Below are 21992 nucleotides of genomic sequence, written 5' to 3'. Positions count from 1 at the left end.
CCATTCTCCCTCCTCCCCACCCACACACAATTAGTTGTAATAATATTTGTCAATCTTTTGTTCTCTTTTAGATTTTGGGGGTTTGGTTTTTGATTGTTTTGTTTTGTTTTGCCTTTCTAGTCTGGATATCACATAGATGTTATTCTACACCTTCTCTTAATAGCTATAAATTTTCTCTTTCCACACACAGGATGTTAATCCAAATGGAGGTTTTTGCATTTGGGATTTTTGTTTGTTTACAAATAATATAGATGGGGCTTAATTTTCTTTCTTTTTTTTTTTAATATTTTATTTATTTATTTGACAGACAGAGATCACAAGTAGGCAGAGAGGCAGGCAGAGAGAGAGAGAGAGGGAACCAGGCTCTCTGCTGAGCAGAGAGCCCGATGCAGGGCTCGATCCCAGGACCCTGAGATCATGACCTGAGCCGAAGGCAGAGGCCTTAACCCACTGAGCCACCCAGGCTCCCCGGGGCTTAATTTTCTTCTGAAAAACCAATTGTTCCAACTGAATTTATTGACTCATGCATTCTTTACCCACTGATTTGTAATACCTCTTTTATCTTACACTTAATTTTTCCATGGATTTTCTGTCTTAGTGAACTTTTGTCTTTTGCTCAACAGATACTAAATTGCTTCCATTTCTAAAGCTTTATGACATTTACCATGAGGAATGACACATTTTTCCCTCTCTGTTGTTGTTTCAGAAATGCTTTGCCTATTCTTGGACCTTAATTTTTACACAAAATTTAGTCCATTTCTCAAGATTGTATGAGTCACAGTAGGATTTCATTGGAATTTCATTGAGTCTGTAGATTTATAAAATCAATTTTTCTGATGCATTAATATGATAATGTATCTTACTCAAATCTTCTTATATGCCCTTCAGTAATGTTCTATAATTTTCTCTAAAGGGTCTGGAGCACCTTTTGTTAGATTAATTACTATGCACATATTTGTTTTTGTTTCTGTTGTGAATGATTTTTTTTCTATTGGATTTTACAGACGATTACTGCTGCTATATAAGTTGTATGTTGTACTGTTGAGAGTGGATGTTGTACCTAGCCACCCTGCTGAATTCTAAGACTTCTAATAATTTAGAGTCTTGGATTTTGTATGTAGAAAATCCCATCTGCAAAAACTAACAATTTTTGAGTCTTCTTTTTAGTTCTTAAACTTTACCCTTATCTTACTGTTTTATCCAAAATATCCAGCACTGACACCAGCAATAATCACAGGCATTCTTCTTGGTATCTGATTTTAGCAAGAATGCCTCTGTTTTCACCACTAAACATGATGCTTGCTTCCATTTGTCAGTTCCATTTTATTGGGTTAAGAAAACTCCTATTTCTAGTTTGCTAACAAAAATCTTAAGAATAAGTACTGAATATATTTTAATTATTTTTTTAATTTAATGACATAAAAGTATTTTATGATTCTAAAAATGTGCACTCTATCTATGGATATGTCCTATTTTTTAAAAAAGATTTTATTATTTATTTATTTATTTATTTACATGAGAGAGAGAGAGAGTGTGAGAGAGAGCACAAGAGGAGGGAGAAGCAGACTCTCTCCTGAGTGGGAAGCCCAATGGGGACTCCATCCCAGGACTCTGGGATCATGACCTGAGCTGAAGGCAGACCCTTAGCTGACTGAGCACCTCCTAGATATGTGCTATTTTTTATTCCTAGTATCACTGGGTTTGTGCTTTCTTTCTTTGGTCATTCATCCGTGCCAGAGATAGTTGTTTTTATTACTCTATTTGAAAATCAATTTTGGTTTTGTTGAATATCTACTAATTATTTTTTCCTATTTTATTACTTTCTCATTTAAACTTTAGTATTTCCTTCTATTTTATTTTATTTCTTTTAAGATTTTATTTATTTATTTGACAGACAGAGATCACAAGTAGGCAGAGAGAGAGGAGGAAGCAGGCTCCCGGCTAAGGAGAAAGCCCAATGTGGGCCTTGATCCCAGGATCTGGGATCATGACCTGAGCTGAAGGCAGAGGCTTTAACCCACTGAACCACCCAGGCACCCCATTTCCTTCTATTTTAGTTCCTTTTTCTAGTTTACTATGTGAAACCCTTCATTAATTTTCAGAATTTCTTATTTTTTAATGTAAATATTTAAGTTCATTCTAAGTTCATTTGCTATTTTTATTGTTGATTATTAATTGTATTATGATTTACCAGTCAGATGTGTGTGATTTATATTCTCTGAAATGTATTATACCATAGCCTTGTGCAAACAGATCACTTCCTGGCAAACCCTGACAAACAGATATGAATTAATAGTGACCTTCTCACAGATAGTGTTTTTGTGAGCCTTAGATATATAGAATGTCTAGTCCCATGTTCTTCCACAGCATGAGATCTGTGTCCTTAATTTTTGCTCCTGATCATGTATTGAAAAGTCAACCTCCCATTAAGATATATGGGTGATGAACCTTCTCACTTGCTAACAAAATTATGGGCTCCTTCTTGATATATGGCCCTTAGAGAATTTTCCTTCTAGTTTTCAAGTTCAGCTTTACGTTTTAAAACTTTAAAAATTAGCACGCTCAACTTTTCCAAGTGGTTAGAGGAGAGAGTGATATATCCATCTTGACAACAAGTGCCTTTTCTCTGCCTTGACTCTTTATCTTCTAATATCTAGAGACATCCTTATTTTGTTTTATTGTTATTGAGCATCTCCACAGGACACAAATTATTTCTGAGAAGTATAAATCCCCTGTTGAAGCTGTTATGTAGTATTAGTTTGGTGCAAAGATCTTTCAAAGGGGGAAAAAGAGAAAGAAAATTGAGAGAGAAGAGGAGGAGGAGAAATATGGGTAGAGACGGAAACAGAACAAAAGCAGCAGGATCACAAAGAAGAAAGTCAAAGAGGGAGAAAAGTTTCTGGGGACCAGAAAGCTAGCAATCCTCACAAACATTGTTATTCACTTACTAAGAGAAATTAAAAGATAGGCTGCATAGATGTTGTAATCTTACCCTGCCATAAGAGTATTACTAAGTAAATACACAAAAGTCCAAAAAATAATCCGTAGATGGATGTCCATCTGCCCACCACACTGCATTGTACCTGGTAATAGAAAATGAGATGTGACACATTGCTGCTCTCTTTCCCACAACCTTTTCCTCATACATAATCTAGGTAATCTTAGATTATCCTTAAAATACACAAATCTCACTCTTGTTTGCTTTCTTTTAGCACTGTCTCGATCAAGTATTGGTAAGTTCCTTTACCTTTCTCCAACTCAATTCAAGGTATCCCCAGGTTTGAATGGCAACAATGGAGGAGATATATAATTTCCTAACTCCCTGAGCCACAGCTGACACTCAGGGGTTGGTGTTCCCGGGGTTCCCTGTTCTGATATTCCCAAAATGAAAAGTAGCAATAAAAAAAAAAAAAATGCCAGACAACCCCGTAAACTTTTTTGTGTTTCTTTTTAGGAGAACAAAGAGGTAAGTTCCTTTCCTTTTTCTCAACTCTAATTCCCTTTGGTGTATCACAGACCTGGGCGTCATACCCTAACTCTGCCTGGCTTGTCCCTCAACTTTTCTTCCTTCTCTATAATCAATCATTTCACCTGAAGTTAATGAGAGCTTTGGAAAATGAAAAGTCTACCGATTTTGAATACAGAGAAGATTCAAATGGTTTTAGCTGGCTATGAGCGTTTCAGCAAAACAAAATACCTTCTTTTGCTCAGAAACAGGAGAAAAGAAGAAGGTTGTGAAAAGGCAGGGAATGAGAGTAAGGGGGACAGCTGTAATTACATAAACCAGGTTTGTTGAATCCATATTCACAGGTCTTATAAATAAGAAACTGAACTCAAGGATATTATCTAACTTACCCAAAGGCACATAGTTCATAGAAGGTAAAACTAAGGTTCTACACACAGAGCTTTCTTTTTTTTAAGATTTTATTTATTTATTTGACAGAGAGAGATCACAAGTAGGCAGAGGGGCAGGTAGAGAAAGAGAGGAAGAAGCAGGCTCCCTGCCAAGCAGAGAGCCCAATGCGGGACTCAATCCCAGGATCCTGAGATCATGACCTGAGCCGAAGGCAGGGCTTAACCCACTGAGCCACCCAGGCGCCCTATACACTGAGCTTTTAATTAAGTCATCTGCTTGTCCAAGTATCCACAGGACACCATTAAAATTTATTTTTTCAATTTAAAGTATCTTCTTGAAATGAAATTTAGAACATTATGCATATGTAAAAAATATTACTTCAATTTTTGATATGTAATCTAAAAATGCAAAAAATGTGAATTAATCTAAATCTCAAAATTATTTTTCTAGTCCATTACTGACATAACTGCATGTGATGAATAAGGTTGCTTTATTACATAGACATATAATATATATATGTAAGATATAGATATATCTATATCTTACATAATGACCTTGGAAAACCATCAAGCTCAATATTTCATTACTGTTATAATAAAACCAGGTTTTATTTAGTTTTGCTTTGTTTTCATCCAGTTAAGTCACAGAAATAACTTACCACAGGAACAAAGTCAAATATCTTCAGGTTGACATGTGTTAAACAATCAACTCAAGTCTTCAATTTCTCCTGCAATATTTCAAGGCCCTGTGGTATATGAGTATGGAATCAAAAATAACCATTGCTCAGAGGGCTGCAAGAGGCATAGTACTTTAAAGGACAATTGGTCTTGTTAAAACAAAATGATGAACAGAACATTTGGAGAAATTAAAGATACAGGGGAATCTGCTGATAGTAATTTCAGACAGCATGGTTTATGGGATTTTAGAGTGTAAGAAAGAAAATCAGATTAGGAGTTATACTAATCATTATGATAATATGCTCCTTAAAATGAGAATTATCTTCTGATGGTGAATAAGGTAAATGGATATGTGACACATGTTGGGATTAATCTCAGAGGAAGGTGAGTAATTAGTTATTATATTTAGTATTTAGCTGAATGATGCATGGGGCCATTCAACCCTGAAGATCAATACACTGTGCGGTCCTAGAGGATGAGTGAGGCCCTCTTGAGAGGTCATTCTTAAGGACATCTCAGGGGACTACGGGAACTTGGGGAAGGGCTCTCAAACCAGAAGCACAAAGAGTTTGATTCTATTATTTCTCTGAAAATCTTAAACCAGCACAGTGCCGGAGGCAAAGGAGGCTATGGTCCATCTGTCCCACGCAGGTGTATATAGGTATATGTAGATGAGGACTGAAATTTGAAACTATCGTTATAATATAGATGAAGTATATGTGTTACACCTTCATAGCAATTCTATGAATTATATATTACTATAAATTTTGTACTTAAAATGAATACTCTAAGACACAAAAAATTAAATAACTTGTGCAAGGTCACACAGGTAGTAAGTAGAGGAATTAGAATTGAAATCCAAGCATTCTAGCATCTGAACACCCACTGTATGTATCTCATGAAGACTAATCTGGACAGCTTCTCTAAAAAGAGTTCCATGAGAATCATAAGCTTTTTACACTATTCATCCAAACTCGTGAATTTTTGCTATTATTCCTCAGTGTCAACTCCAGAATATTTATGTCCCTTTCTATTTCTCAATTCAGGAAAGACACACATGAGTAAGCAAGAGGTGAAAAGAAAGGAGTACATAGGACAACTAAAGAAAGTTTAACCAAGACTTAACGTCTTCCACGTTCCCTTCAGAGTTTCAGCCTTTACAAAGAAGACATAAATGACCTCCTTGCTCATCTCCAGTCCTTTGTCTGGCTTTTGGGCCTCTGTCACGGCACCAAAGCACAGGATCTTTCCACTCTCTGTGACCAAATCACAGGGGAAGGGAGTGGAGAGCTTCTTCCTGAAGCTTCTTGTCAAAGGGGTTTAACTCTGATGACTTTAAACAGCTGACCTAATGAATTTACCTGTGTGTCCTTTTAGCACAGTTTACAAGGGAACTGCACATGTTTCTGACTGTTTCTCTGGCATGAATCCTTGATATCTGGGGCTCTTGTTCTCCCTGTCTTCCCCTTCCCAGGCAGGTCCTAAACTTAGAATGTCAGTCTTTTTGTGTCCCCATTATCCTAGATTTGATTAGCTAAGGATAAAAAGCCCAGGAACACAGGACTTCCGTTTGTGGATTTAGACTAAATGAGTCATTAAAAGTTGAACCTAACAGAGCAGTGTTAAATCTTGTCTTTTTAGAGATTGGTTAAATAAGTTTCCAAAAAGATGACGGAAATGATCTAAGATCAAACTTCACACAGGAATTTAACCTCCACCATAAGGCAAATAAGACAAATGCTCAGCCTTCTGCCACTGAATATAGTGGGGTTCATGCTATAGTAGTTTACATATTACTAGTACTGTCATGATTTAATACTGAAAGTTCCAGAAACATTCCCTATTATTTAGGTTGTTTTTTTTTTTTTTTAAATAAGAGGAACACTCCAGAGAGTAATAAAAAGAACAAAAGAGAGAGAGAGTGTGTGTGTGTCAATATGTAGGAAGAAGTTAATTTATTTTTTAAAGGAATATTCCAGAAGGAACAGAAAGAGAAAACTCTATTCAGTACAGAGGAAAGTGCATTGAACTTTGAATCAGAAAAATTGGAGGTGAAAACTACATATATTTTTTTCACATACTCAGGCACAGACTCTCCCCACCTCCGTCTTCTTTTGTTATAAAATTGGAACCTTTGTAACATTGTCTTTCTTCAGTTCTTGAAGCTATTACTTCATGGAGAGGATATTCTCCAAACTGAGAAGAGGAAAGAAAGAAAGAGGGAGGAGTGGAAAACAGGGGAAAGGAAAGGTGCTGGATGAAATCAGAATATTGAAAATACAGTAAACCTGGAGACTTTCCTGAGAATTTCACTCCTGGGTAGTGTCCAAGGGGGAGGAAGCTTCAATATCCATCGGTGGTAACCCATGTGCCTACTGGGGAATGGAGAGTACAGTTTCTGTAAAGACTTCTGGGAAATAGATGGATTATTTAAAGCATTAACTCTAAACTGATTTGAATATTTGTTATTGTTCTTTAGTATTACTGCAAGGATCCATGAGTAAGTTTTTCTTCTTCTTTCAAAATTTGTTATTATAGGGCTCCCACACTAGGCAGAGGATATCTTGTCTTATCTGGGGAGATATGCTATGTCAGAGTGAGAGCACTTGAGGTTCATCATTCTCCACTTTCTCCTTCATTAGTTATCTTACCTGCACCATGCTCACCTGTCTCACCTTTCTCTCCAAGACAATGACACACCCCTTCTTGCTTTCAAGCAAATTCCTGCACTCATGTTATGTCATGGGACCTCTACTCCCAGCCCCACCTTTTCTTCAGCAGCCATAACTTCTCTTTTCTGGATCCTTGTACTTTTCCATTAACTCCCTCTCCCTCCTAGAGCAAATTTGATTTTCTTCCATCCCAACGGGCCCTCCCTGGATTCTGTGTCCCTTTCTAACTACATTACCCCCCCACCCCCACAAAGAAGGAAATTATGCTATTTACTTTGGTCGTGGCCTTGGGAATAAGTTACTGCTCACCCCATTATTGAAAATATGCATTATTTCTCCATGAATTGCGAGTAGCATAATAAGAACTATTAAAAACCACTTTAAAAATAAGTTTGGTTGTTAATTAATGTATTATAAATATACAGGGAGACTGTTACAGATGAGGGTTCTGGAGCCAGGCTGCCTAGAGTTGTATGACAGCTCCCTATTTACTGGTTCTTTGAACAAAGACAAGTTATTTAATTTCTCATTAAACTGTTACAATTTCAACTACCAATTGAAAAACTAACAGAAAAGAACAGAAAAGTGAGAGAATATAGAATACATGAATGGAGAAAGAAGAAAATTGAGGTGATAAGGCTTAAATCAGTGTAGTGGAACTGATTTCCATTTATTGCCAAAGCAAAATGAATACATTTTCTAAACAAAGGAAGACAGAGAGAGGAATGAGGGGCAGAAAAGTAAGGAATTAGGGAAAGTGACACAAAAAATTTTAAAAATTTAAAAAGAGATAATCCTGGTTGACAGATTTTTTTTCTTCTGAGCTATATGCTTCTGATAAAATTTTTCATATTGAATATTATATTTTTGGTCACAATGAGTAAAATTACTTCTTGCTCAAAAATCATGATTTCATGATTTTTCTAAAAATATCGCAACTTCCAGGTGCTTCACAACCTGAACAAGTTTGTGAATTACAGGTTTTAATTAAATGTGACCCAACCAACACCTATGATTAAATTAGTGAAACAAAGGAATTTATTTGGTCTATCTTGATGCAGGCCACAATCTGTGGTGATGTGATTCTCACACTCTACTATTGTTGAAATATGTAGGCTACTCACTTAAACCCCTTCCTTTTCCAAAGTAGAGCTCCCAAATTGGCAACCACTAGCCCAGTGCCACCTGTACATGTGTTCTGGTTGACCAGCATCGCATTATTTTAAACTCTGAACATAAATGCTTCTAGATAGAGGGTGCACTTTTCAAGTACCCAACTTCCTCACTATCCCCTTAAACTGACAGATTCACAACTCATGAGACTTGCTGAGGCAATTGGGCATGTGACCCCCACACAGACAACCAGGATTTCCATTTAGAGTGGAAAATTTGGCACTCTCTAAGATAACTAATTTTGATATTCTCATTAGGCAGACTGTCCACAGAAGCTATGCCCTTAATCTAAACATACATAATACTTAAGTGTTTTGGCAGGATATTCAAGTCTTACAATTAAGATTTTTATCTGCTTCTTCACTTTGAAAGTAAGTGGAAACATTTCACTGTCATGCATAATTATTTGTCTTAAATTGGACAAGACTATAGAACCCTAAGTTCAAAAATTTCCAAAAATATATGATATATGTTCCTCTCTGTATACCTTTGCTGTGGCAGGTGCCCATGGGTGATCATAGTTCTCTTTCCTGCTCAGCCCACATACAATCTAAAATTTTTTTCATGTCCTGGGATGCTACTAATCAATGCTACTAATTGATCCAAATTAGCCTATTAACTCAAATATATTCATCATGCCTAATATGGGTCAACATTCTTAAATCCTAAGTATATGGGTGCTATCTTTTATAAATTATCTTTATTTGGTAGTGGAAGTGGCAGTTTGTTACCTTAGTCTATAGCACCTAGAAAAGGCAGAATCTCTTCCCAAGTTAACATTTCTGTGAAAAGCTACTATTTCCCCCCTAAACTCAACAAACTGGCAAACAAAAATGGAGTCATAAATATACAAGTAAAAACGAAATAATTTTAAGAGAAATAAGCTGCAAATTTTTAACTGCCTAAAAGCTTTCTTACTAAATATAATTTTTAAAAATACATCGGCCCTTAAACAACATTCAGTAGAGAAATAAAACTACATAAGGAAAAAAGATTTGAATAGGTAAAAGAAGAAAGAGTGGAGAAGAAAACAATAAGAAGGAAGAATTTCAGCAAAAATTTCCAGAACAGGAAAATGGAAGTCCAAAGTAGGTTCTAAAACTTCAAATCATAATTTCACACATAAACAAAACCTTTGAAATTCCATGGGAAAATTAATTCATCACATACATAAACTTGTTTCAGTAAAGAGGTCTTGACATCTTAAAGTAAGATTGGTTCCTCTCAAGGAAGAAGCCATGGTTCTCCACTGCTGCCAATAACACTGGAACATCAATGGGTATAATTAAGGTACTGAGCTAACCAAGGAATAAAAGGGATTTTTTTTTAAAGAGTGAAATCACACAGATCAGCAAACCAAAACAACAACACAGTGAAGGGCTCATGAAAATGCCCTGTCACCGGCATTCAGAGTTTTCCAAATGACAATAAAAGGTGTAAGAGGGAAAAATAGAGAAAATAGAAAAGAAGTAAGCTAGAGCTGAAGACTTTAAACAAATGAAAACTTCCTATTTTGCATAAGAGTTTCATTCCTTTGTAGTCACTGAATAGTTCTTTTCATAACAATTCTGAAAGTATTTATCAGCTTTCCTATCCATTATTATTCTTGATTTTTCACTGTAGCCATGCCTCTAAGAAAGGAGATATAATTTCCATTTTAAAGATAAAGTAATGTTTTGAAAGTTTAGTGACTTATGTAGTCACAAAACTAGAGAGTAGTGAAGCTGGGACTCTCTAGTCTTGGATGTTTATTTATTTGAGAAGGAGAGTGATTGTGCTGGAGAGAATGGGGAGGGGCAGAGGGAGAAGGAGAGAGAATCTTAAGCAGGCTCCACACTGACCCCATCACAGGGCTTGATCTTATGATCCTGAGGACATGACCTGAGCCAAATTAACCGTCTGAACCACCCAAATGACCCCAGTCTTGGATCTTTAATCTCAAGACTGTTTGTACCACACAAGTGGGCAGGAAGGAGTAGGATTGCCTACATTTCATGCTCTCTGAAAGTCTAAATTGAGATGACATTATACTTGTCTTCTTTTTTTTTTGCTTAAACAAACTTTATCTCTCATAGTTCTCGTCATTTTTCATCACAGGTGATGCAAAAACCCTCAAAGTAACTCCAGAACCTTTATGTAAGTTTCTCTTATTTTTTAACTCCAGTTTTTTGTTTGTTTTGTTTGTTCTTTTGTTTTTTGTTTTGTTTTTGTTTTTGTTTGGTCTTCTACAAAGTGCCTACTATTGGTTGGGTGGGCTGGAGCAGAGGTTAAGTAGGCAAATAAAGGAGGAGGAAAGGAGACATCTCACTATTTTACTGTTCTCCTTTTCCTTTACCAGTGTGAGGAACTTGAGGATGATTTCAGGATCCCTCTAAGTGACAATTTTCTTATTTAGCAAAGTGGAAACTCTGCTAATAAAATTAATTCATAGGTGAAAGGAAAAATTCTGTGGTTGGATGAAGTTGTTTACCAAAATCAAACAGAAAATTTTAGAAGGATTTGATAATAGGAAAATAGTAAAAATTGAGAACAAGAACAATAATTGTAGGAAATATGATTTTAAGAGTCTCTTAAATAAGGAAAAAAAGGGGAGGAGGGAAGCCAGACTTACTTCTTCCTGCTTTCCACGTAAATATAATAATGTAGTAAATGCTTGACCTGAAGTTCTCTGAAATGTACATCTTTCAGTCATGCTCTCTCCAGACTTACCTCTTTGTGTTTGTATTTTAGCAGGCTCAGCAGGACCTATAAGTGAGTTCCTTTCCTATGCTTTAATTCCCATGTGCTTTGTTTTACTACACTTTAGAATATGTAAGACTCTGCTACTCATGGATGATTTTATTTCCTCCTGCACAAATTGTCAATTCTTTTCTCCTTCTTTATTCCCTATTCTTATTTTAATAAGCTGGGAGCCTTCTGAGGAAGTACTATTACTTTTAAATTTCTCAAAATCTTGAGACTCAATTGGCAAGGGAAACGTGTTAAGAATAAAAGTGTTAGAAAGGTAGGACGGTCCCTTGCTAGAAATCACAGTCACACTCAGAGGAAGAGAGCAGCAAGTCCCAGCTCACTGACTAAGGGTCCCCCACTGTAAACAAAGATTAAGTCTGGAAGAAATGTCCTGGTAGCATCTTAATGACATTACAACAAACATCTCTGGCAGAAACACTGGGAATGAGGGATGAGTGAGAGACAGTTGACACAGAAGAGAAAAAAAATCATAAATGTAAACAGTGTCCTATACGTGTTCTGAGATTTTACCACTTAATGGCCTGTTGCTTAAATTGGGCCCAGGGATCTGCATTAGCCTCACCTTAGAGTTTCTTGGCAGTGAAGAATCTCCACCTAAGACCCACTAAATCAGAATCTGCATTTTTAACAAAATCCCCGGGTGCCTTAGAACCATTACTAACAGAGTTTCAATCCCTTATAGCTAGAAAAGAAATAAAAATTTGAGTGCACTAGATCCAAGTTTAACCAGGTCTTCCATCCCTTCAGATTCTCCATAGCAAGAGTAACCTTAAAGCCAATGACAAGAAAAATGAAACTCATCAAGGGTTCATTCATTTAGTAACGTATTTCTAATCCATCACTTCTGAGAATGTTCCTAGGGCACGGGCAACACTAAAGGAAGAAGAATAATTTGAGGATTCGAGCTCATGACAAATCACACGCTGAGTCTGCTCTTCCTGGTGCATTTATACATATGAAAATTGATTAAAATAAAGTCAATCAAGAATAAACACTGGGGGAGTGTCACTAAAGCACATGTAGCCCTAGAGGTACAGAGAGCTGTCTGTATGTATGGTGTTTGTAAAGAAGGCTGTTATTGGTAAGCATGTGGGTCTAGTGCCTCAAGTTCTTTACCAGCCAACTGCACCTATGAAAATCTTGAGCCATCTGAGAGTTCCTATTCCCTTTTATGCTTAGATATTGCAGGCCAAATTACTCTAATTAATAAGGGAGCTGAGGTCACCCACAGGAGACAGAAATTCCCACTGTCTCCTTCAGAAGATGAGGCCATAGGTTCTGGCTAAACAAGTTCAAATTAGCCCAGCTGGAAGAAAAGCAACGGCTTGTGGAATCTACTGAGTTTCAGTGATCCATCAGGAAAGGCACCCTGAGAACTGCATCCCTGCAACTCCAGCTGTCAGATACCAGTGTGACGGGGATCTTCCATGGTGGTGAATGAAGAAAAAAATGTACTTATTCTTCTTCTGAAGTAGAAATTTTGTTCCCTGTGTCTGCATTTATGATGTTCTCCCCAAAATAATTTCAGTGCAAACTAAATTTTCTGTGCAGAAGAACAATTCTAATTAGTCTGTCTTGTTTTTCTCATGTTTTAGCTGGAACCATTGGACCCATAAGTGAGTTCCTTTTCTGTTTCTTAACTCTAACACTCTTTGGTGTTCTGTGAGCTATGGGACTTCTCCTTACCCGAGCTCTTTCTATATCCAGGCTTTCTTACTCACGCTAATTGACTGTATGATTACATTTAAATTACTGACCCCTCCTGATGCTCAAGACATCAGAAAAAAAACAAAAAACAAAAAACAAAAAAACAAACAAACCACCCTGAACTGTCACTGAGTTTAAGACAAGAGAAAGTAAAATCATTCATATTTAAAATAATATGAAATACAAATAAATATTTAAAACCAGAGGAAAAAATCCCCTTATTATTATGAAAATAATTAAAATAACTATTTGTGGTCTTCCTTAAACTGAGGAAGCACTCCAAGAACAGGTGGTTCTAGGAGGAGGCAAAAGAATAAGCATGATAAAGACAAAAGAGGAGGTGGTGATGGGAAAAAAAACACAGAACTGACATCCCACTTACCCCAGGAATGTTAGTCCTTTGAGAGAGCTGGGTGTTGGGTGGGCAGACAGGGAAAGGGAGGAGGAATGAAAGTGAAGGAAAGATTGGCAACCTTCAACTCCAGTTTTATATGTTCCCCTCTGCCATAGTTTTCTCATTTAAGATGAATGCCAAATGACTTAATCTGGAGGGAGGGCTATGGGGCTTCTTTGTTAAAATTATCTACTGATATGCAGTAGTAATTCTCCCTCTGGTTCAGCTGCTTCACAGTTTCTTTAAAAAATACTGGTGGCATGAGCATTCTGGTAATATCAAACCTGCTGATTTTCCTCTTCTTTGTATTTTAGTGCAATTCACAGCACCAATTCGTAAGTATCAAATTTGCTTCTGCACTCTGGTTCCTTTAATTTCTCACCCATAAAATCTTAAGTACTGATCTGCCCTGCTTTCTTGATGCCATGTTTCTCAACTTCTCTAGTATTCCTATTACACAGTTTCCAAAGAAGCCATGCATGAAGTAGAGAGACTACAAAGCCCATGGGCTAGCATAAGAAAATAGAAAAGGATTCTCTTAATAGCAGTCACAATGCCCTGTCAGCAAAGGAAGGTTTGCTTTTCAAATAACAGTGAGATCTTAATGGAATGAAAGAAAAAAGACAGAGAGGGAAATTTTTAAAGGAGACATTATGAATTAGTATGGAATTAGTTTATCGCAATCCTCTAAAGGTTGCAAATATTATTGAAAACAAGGGGAGGTCCCATTCCTGGAAGTCCCTATATTGTACAACACGGAGCCTGTCTGAGGATTGCCATGCAAACAACCCTTGATGTTACTAGGATTTCTACTTATGACACTCCCTCTAGAGTAAGGGTTGAAGAATGGTTATTTCCCTCAGAGTGATAAAGCATACTGATTATCTCCCTCTCCCTCCACTCCTCTTTCTCTCTCTTTCCCTTTCTGTTTCTCAGCAGGAGCTACAGGACCTATCAGTAAGTTAACTGCCCAATTCTTCACTGTAGAGAATTTTAATCTCCTATAGTGTCTTCGGGACCTTTCCCTGGATTCTATGTCGGGATTTCAGTGGTTTAGGGTCCACATTTTCTTGGTCTCTTTGTTGTCTTCTACCTACCATTTCAGTAAATCATTAATGATAATGTGGATGTACATTCCAGTACCGAACACAAACTATAAAGTGGAAGATGAACTCTTGAAAGTTTCCAGTGGCTTATCAACGTCACATGAAGGACTTTTAAAAACAGAATGAGATAGACACAAGTGAAATTATAGGGGAAAGGAAGAAAATTAAGTTTAAATGTAGAAGGATTTTTCCAACCCTCTGCGGGGTTTATATGGGCCAAAAGCATGACTTCTATTTAGTACCTTTGCTACTTAGCCTCTCAGTGAATCCGTTAGATAAGGAAGCCTTTATATGTATTAGCATCCATGAAGAAAGTCAACATCCCTACTACCCCATTGTAGCTGAGCCCAAGTTTACTGGCACAAATTCTCACCAGGAAAAGCATGCAAATGAGAACTATGGGCTCCAGAGCCCGAGAGCAGCTACTGATTTCTTTTCTCTTTCCTTTTGTTTATTTTTCTAGAGCTCTCTCAAAAAACCATTGGTAAGTCATCTAATGCTCTGTTGATTTTTATTTCAAATGATTCATGCCTATGGACTCCAAGATCAAGTTTTTCCACTGCCTCATTATCCCACTCAGAATTCTTAGAGGTTATATTCACCCAGGTTCTGAAATAAAAAGATACTATGAAGCTGAAATATGAAGTGAAAAAATAACCCCCACTAGGAGAGGTTTTTTCTAAGTTTTATAATCTAGCTTTCTAGAACCAACATGTAATAAAGATTTGGAATATAACACCTAAACTTCTTGCTTTCCCTGAAAATAATTTTTATTAGATTATGTTCTTAGATTAAATTATTAGATTATGTTTTTCTTACTATCTAATTTCTATGAAAAGTTCTGTCCACTATAGTTAGGTTTTATTTTTGCCAACTTTTAGCAACTTGTCCTATTGCATTTTTCCATGGAAACATTATAAATAATGGTTAGGTTCCAAGATACAGTTGTCCATAATTACATATTTACAAACTAAGAGCAAATAGTTATTGCTTCACACACTAGGTTATAGGATTCCTAACAAAAATTAGGAATTTGTGAAATTAGAAACCTAAAAAAATATTTGCCTGACAGAATGAATGTAAGTCCTGTATCTGTATGTAGTCACTCTTGGTGTGATTCCTTCATGAATTTGCATATCATCCTTGCACACGGGCCATGCTAATCTTCTCTGTATTGTTCCAATTTTAGTATATGTGCTGCTGAAGTGAACACTCCCTATATGATTCCTGTAATGTTTACCATTTTTCTGATTCTCCCATGCATTATTTTGTTGGCTCTACACAGTATTTCAATGGTGGTAGGTAAAGTGGGTATTATACCCATCTTGAGAGATGAAAAAATTGAGATTCAGAAGTCATTCCTCAAAGAAATAAGAGAAGGAAGATGATTAATGAAGTTAGAACTGAAGTTGTGCTAACTCTTGAGTTCTTTCCACTACCATTTTGAGTGTTCAAAAGGTTTTTAGTTAGAAATACAATGCACTTATAATATTAAGAATAGTGGACAAAAATGCCTATGGGGAGAGAAAGTGAGAGAAAATGAGAGAAAATGCAATACAAAGAATAACAATAAAGGTATATGTTAAAAAGAAAAATCAAGAGAAATTTAAAAGGAACGAAGTAGGAAGGAAGTTGAAGGCAGGAGATTGAGTTGGAGGCAGGAGAAGAAAAAAGAATAAATGAATATAAATAAAGCTGAAAAAGAGAAGTGAAAGAAGTCTACAAAAGAGTCACAAGTTAAAAAAGGAATGAGTAAGAACATACAGGAAAACAAAGAAAACAAAATAATATTTGAAATGATTATATGTCTAAATTTTTAGTGGCTTATACCAGAGGGTAAATGTCCTAAGAATTCTAATCCAGGATCAAGGGCACTTTTTAAAAATAGATACAGTCAAGCAAATATTAAATTACTTTTGCAAAATACCTAAACTTCTAGCTTGTCTACAATTCATGGCCTACAATATCCACAACTGGTAATCTACCTTCTAGCTTTTTTACATGGAAAAAAAAATTCAGAGTTAAAGGTTTGGGGACTTATGAGTTAGAACTGGGATATTTCCCATGATGAGTGCCATGAAGCAAGGAGCTATGGAGAAGAAAGATAATGTAATGCCCACTGAAAGGCGGGGTGGTCTTTTTAGACTCAATTAACCATACAGACTCACAAGATAATCCCAGCTTTCACCAGGCTACTCAGTGGGACTTAAGGAAGGAAACAAAGCTTGCCACTAGGGCAGCATCAACCACCTCTTGTCTGTGACAGTAGTCCTTAATGTGGTCTATGCAAGTGTCTGCATTGCCACCCAGGCACCCATTGCCTCCCATAGGAGTTTCTTGGAGTTAGAAGCCCAAGAACCAAAATATCCTATAAGAACTCCACAACATAACCTGCAGGGATCCTATAAGGAACATGCTCAAATACACGGTCACTACACTTAGGGAAGCCCAAAGATATGGCTTTCTAAAGGGTATTTATAGTTCTCCCAGTTCACATGCAATTTATCAACAAGAATCATTCTTCCTTACATTTTTAATTTTTTTTTAATTTTTATTATTTATTATTTGTTTATTTATTTTAGAGAGACAGTAATTGAGGGAGAGGGGAGGGAGAGAGAGAGTCTTAACAAGTCTGTGTTCTGAGCATGGAGCACAATATGGGGCTCAATTTCGTGACCCTGATGTCATGACCAGAACTGAAATCAAGAGTGAGGTGCTTAACTGACTGAACTACCCAGGTGGCCCAAGGATCATTCGTAAATTAAAGGAATGTTGTCAAGTAAGATAGCAGGTTTAGTCAGAACTAGAAAATCAACTGAAGGCCAAATTCTCATTAAAAACTGAAGGTTTTGTTGACTTTTTCCCAGAGACACAAGCCAATCAAAGCAGTAGTCAGTAAACTGGAAACTGAGAAGACTATATCCTTACATCCCACCTTCATGCCTACCCTAGAGCATATTAGTTAGCAAATAGAAATAGCAAATAGAAATATTTTGGTATGGGGTGGTCCTTTAAAAGAGCACCATCTTTTGTTACTGACAGGAAAGAAAATACAAAGAAAAATACAAAGTTTATATCTTTAATGTCTCTAGCCTCTCCTAGGTTGACAGTGATTCTAGAGAGATCCTCATCTCAGGTTGAGTTGTAATATATGCTAAATATCTCTTTTGCTATGTATTTATCATACTTGGATTAGTTCTCCCTAAGTTATCACTTCTTTTCTACCTCCCAAAGCCCCACCCCAGAATAAAATTAATGAAAAATGTATTCTTCATACAAACAGTCATACTAATACCCCAATCTTGATTTCTTTTTAGTGCAAACTCCAGGACCTATTGGTAAGTTTCCTATATATACATCAACTCATACATATTACTCAAATTCATAATAGGTAGCATAACACTTTTCTAATAATAATTATGGTAGGGGCACCTGGGTGGCTCAGTGGGTTAAAGCCTCTGCCTTCAGCTCAGGTCATGATCCCAGGTTCCTGGCATCGAGCCCCACATCAGGCTCTCTGCTCAGCAGGAAGCCTGTTTCCTCCTCTCTCTCTCTCTCTCTGCCTACCTCTCTGCCTACTTGTGATCTCTGTTAAATAAATAAATAAAATCTTAAAAAAATAATTATGGTAGTTTGTCAGTATACATTAGAAGAATGTTCCAAAGCAAAGATGCAATAGAGAGAATCTGGGGGAAGACATAGAAATGAGAAAGAAGACAAAAGAAGGAAGGCCAAGAGAGTGAAAAACAGTGACATGAAAGAAAAAAGATGGGGTAAATGAAGGGAAAGGCATACAATAAAGATTACACTTCAAACACCTGTAGTAGGGGGTTCCTGGGTGGCTCAGTGGGTTAAAGCCTCTCTGCCTTCGGCTCAGGTCATGATCTCAGGGTCCTGGGATCAAGCCCCGCATCAGGCTCTCTGCTCTGCGTGGAGCCTGCTTCCCTCTCTCTCTCCCTGCCGCTCTGCCTACTTGTGATCTCTCTCTCAAATAAATAAATAAAATCTTTAAAAAAAAACACAAAAATACCTGTAGTAGTTAAAAACAAGCATGAAATGTTTCTCCCTCTAACTAAAACAGGGTTACAAGTCTCCAAGGGAAGATCTGATTCTTACGGTGAGGATACAGTCCAGTAAAAATATTTAATCCTGGTGACTGGGATTTAGTAATTCTGGCAAGGTATTTAACTGTTTTCCTTTGGAAAACAGTGGTATGTGTGTTTATCATGTTCAACAACCACAATAATTTGTTTGTTTCTATTTTTAGTGCAATATACTGGGCCCAGTGGTAAGTCTCTTATCTTTTTCCTCTGGTGTTTTCTTTGATCTTCTACAGTGTATAGAGGGCTTGTCCCCTGTCCCAAATGTATCTATTACCATAAGGACAGTGGTTTTAGACATGTTTTCATGCATCTCAGTTTCATTTGCTGAGAATTCCCTAAAGTTATTTCTTAAGAAAAAAAGTAAGAAAATGTCCCCAGTAATGGTCATAATGGCTTCTATAATAATACAGAATTTTCTAAAGTAATAGAGAAAGAATAATGGTAACTTTTTACTTCTGAAATAATTTGTAGTTCATAAAGGGCCTCTTCAAAGACAACAGAGACAATATAAAGAAAATTTTAAAAAAGGAAAGCAAATTTTAAAATAAATGTAAAAGAAGGGAAAAACAATCAAATTTAAATAGACTGAGGTCTTATCAGTTTTCTTCCAAGTTTCCTGGGAAAAGTGCACCAAAGAATAATACTAAGGTTCTAGTCTGCACAGAATTCCCCAATCTTTTCTACCACGTCCTATCCTGCCCCTTGTCCCAAACACTAACACACACACACACACACACACACACACACACACACAGACACACACCCCTTCAGGGAACAGGATATGATGGTAGATGGGCTGCAATTATAGGAACTGCCAGATACATCAGACAACTACAAACTATAAATGAAAGAGAGTGAAGGGTAACCTAATATTGTGACTAGGTAGGGCAAAACCAATGTCAAATTCTAGGATGTCAAAATAAACCAAACTCAAGTCATTGTAAATTCTGAGTCTGGAAATTATGAAACAACATTCCAAAGTTTAAGCCAAACAAGAGGACATTATCAGAAGGCAAGTCAGATATACTCAAACATTCCTTCAACTAGCTGAGCTCTTGTATCAGAAGCCAAGCTGAGGCTTAGGGATGAAGTCATGAACACTACATCAAAAAACTTATTATGTACTATAGGCTGGCTAACTGAACATAATAAAAATAAATAATAAATATACTTTCAAAATAAATTCATGAATAAGAGAGGAAGATTTGGTTAATCTCTGGTGCCATGGAGTTTAAGCGCCCTGAAAAGGGATGGAAAGGAAGGAGGACAGCCATGCTCCTGCCCCAGACCAGCAAAAGACCTGAGGATGTGAAGCATGGGGGTAGGAGCTTAAGACCAGATGATGCACTGAGCTAACAGGAAGGTTTTAGAGTTCCCTGCATCCTCCCTGTGGTTACCCTTTCAACCCCATCATGGAAGAACTGAGTTCTCTTCGTTCTACACACACTGATTACTCCCTTTTCTTTCCCTTCCATTTTTCCACCAGGTGAAACTTCAGAAATGACTAGTAAGTTCCACACTTGTTCTTATACAGTAGTTGCCTTTGGCTTCCTGCAGGGTCTGCAATCCTTTGCTTCTGTCTTGTGGGTATAGATATTCATGTTTCTCCACCTCTTGCTTATTCCACTATCTGCCTGCATCCCCACCCAAGGAATGAATGAATGAAGAGGAATACAAACCCCACTTAATAACCCGAAAAACTTAAAATAGATATACTATATTACATAAAAATATCAGAGGAAACTATCTGTCAACAAGGGTGGGGGAGGACATTTGTATGAATGAATGAAAGCTTGCACAGAGTGGCAGAAACAGGGAGTAGGAAAGTAAAAGCAGCACAGTTTAAATTACCAATCTCCTGTAGGATTTGAAGCAGTTACCACTCACTGCAAAAAGGAAAGAAATAACTCTCTTTCCTGAAGCCTCTCAGACTAAGCAGGAGGCAGAATCCCACAAGGCATGATGGCAGCTGGGTTCTCCAGCACAGTGCACAACATCTATAAGGGTTAGATGCTCCCTCCATGAACATTTCTGATACTCCCTCTCAGAAAACGAGCAAGAAAACTAACTCCTCTTTTCATCAGTCTTTCTACACTAACTTCTCTTTTTGTTTTTCAGCTACAGGATCCTCTTGTAAGTTTCACTGTCTCCCTTCATGATGGAACTCAATTATCTCCAGCACTAACAGATCTACTTAAACAAAAATTTATCCATCCATATTGAGATAGCCGTAGCTTAAGGCTCCTATTTCCTTGACCCTTACTTTCCCATTACCCAGAATTCCACTAAGTTATTAATAAGTTTCTAAAATGTTCACAGAGTCACATAAAAATTAAAGAGCAGAGAAAAAGGTTTCTCCATGGTTCTAAAGATTGGCAGGGACTTTCCATACAGAAGAAAAAAATGAACAGGAAAAACAAATACAGGCGATATTTCTATTTTCCAGCTGGGTCATCTATATAAGCAATTAGTAAGTTGTTTGTTTTTTTCTTTGCTGTTCACTTAATCAAAGTCCAGCAATGTCTATTGAAATTTGAGTTCTAGTACATGAACTTGAAACTTAATTTCTTAGTGTTTGCTTCTCCATTAACCTGAATTCCACCAGCTGACTGTAAGTTTTCTGCAAAGTTCAAATACTCCTGATCAGAAAAACTTTTCAAGCAGTTATAGCACTAGAAAATTTACCAATAGAAAAAATGAGTAGGAGAGTAAATGAGCAGGGGGCAATAAGAAATGTCTCTGCTTATATTTTAGTAGGATCAACTCGTCACACAAACAGTAAGTCTGTGTATTCATTTAATTTTCTGCCATGGACTCAACTGGCTTTTAGTGGGGTCCAAGAGTCTTTATCTGACCATGTTGTTGTGCAAAGGGCTTGAGGTACCTCACGGTCCCTTGCTATTTCATTATCAAAGTCCCTCTGGGTGATTCATGATTCAGGAGAAAGTTCTAACAGTATGGATTTACATAAACAGGGGAGAAAAAAAGTTTTGCTTAGTTACAGGGACCACCAAGGGGCTGCCTACAGAAAAGGAAAAAAATGATGGAAGAGAAAGGAGGGGATCAGAAGTTTCTAAAACAGTTTTTCATTTGGACCTCCTGCCCTACCTACCCAGTTTGTTTTTCCACATTTGAATTCCAAGACATCTGAGGACAATTTCCCCGACCATTTGGGATTTTAGAGGCTTGAAGTTCCTATTTCTTAGACATCCTGTATTCAAACTACGGATAATTCTCCTAGTTTTTTAATAATTTTATGGAAAAAGTCAAATTGCATGATTTACATAAATAATGAAGATCAGAAGTGAAGGCTTCCTGGTGATTAAAAATAGCATGTTACAAGGGACAAAACAAATTGAATGGGGAAGAAAGGAAATGGAGGTAACAATTTTCTCTGTTCTGTTTTCCAGTTGGATCAGTTCCACCTGCCCTCAGTAAGTCCTTCCATGTTTCCTCCACCATGGAGTCCCATAGCTTCTTTCCCTGGCTATGCTGGGATTTCTGCGCATGGTTACATACTTCCTTAACCACTAGCCTTTCCATGGACAAATTA

General features: G+C 37.0%; 1 protein-coding gene and 1 non-coding gene across 2 annotated transcripts in view; one reads left to right on the top strand and one right to left on the bottom strand.

The window, feature by feature from the left end:
• The window catches only part of TSBP1 (testis expressed basic protein 1), an 85411-nt gene that overhangs the window by 9384 nt on the left and 54035 nt on the right, over positions 1 to 21992 (top strand). Inside the window, exons 10-23 of the mRNA XM_032849687.1 lie at positions 3213 to 3233; positions 3455 to 3466; positions 10476 to 10514; positions 11109 to 11129; positions 12725 to 12745; positions 13545 to 13565; positions 14167 to 14187; positions 14800 to 14820; positions 17654 to 17674; positions 18604 to 18624; positions 19926 to 19946; positions 20558 to 20572; positions 21194 to 21217; positions 21850 to 21873. Of these exons, the coding sequence (XP_032705578.1) occupies positions 3213 to 3233; positions 3455 to 3466; positions 10476 to 10514; positions 11109 to 11129; positions 12725 to 12745; positions 13545 to 13565; positions 14167 to 14187; positions 14800 to 14820; positions 17654 to 17674; positions 18604 to 18624; positions 19926 to 19946; positions 20558 to 20572; positions 21194 to 21217; positions 21850 to 21873 (303 nt within the window). The remainder of the gene's footprint in view (positions 1 to 3212; positions 3234 to 3454; positions 3467 to 10475; positions 10515 to 11108; positions 11130 to 12724; positions 12746 to 13544; positions 13566 to 14166; positions 14188 to 14799; positions 14821 to 17653; positions 17675 to 18603; positions 18625 to 19925; positions 19947 to 20557; positions 20573 to 21193; positions 21218 to 21849; positions 21874 to 21992) is intronic.
• On the bottom strand, positions 15443 to 15549 carry LOC116862417. Its single transcript, XR_004381630.1, has one exon. It is a non-coding gene; the product is annotated as a U6 spliceosomal RNA (small nuclear RNA).

Source organism: Lontra canadensis, unplaced genomic scaffold, assembly GCF_010015895.1.
Source record: "Lontra canadensis isolate GAN:19392208 unplaced genomic scaffold, GSC_riverotter_1.0 scaffold240, whole genome shotgun sequence".
NCBI classification, from domain to species: Eukaryota; Metazoa; Chordata; class Mammalia; order Carnivora; family Mustelidae; genus Lontra; species Lontra canadensis.
This window is presented reverse-complemented; position numbering and strand designations above follow the sequence as displayed.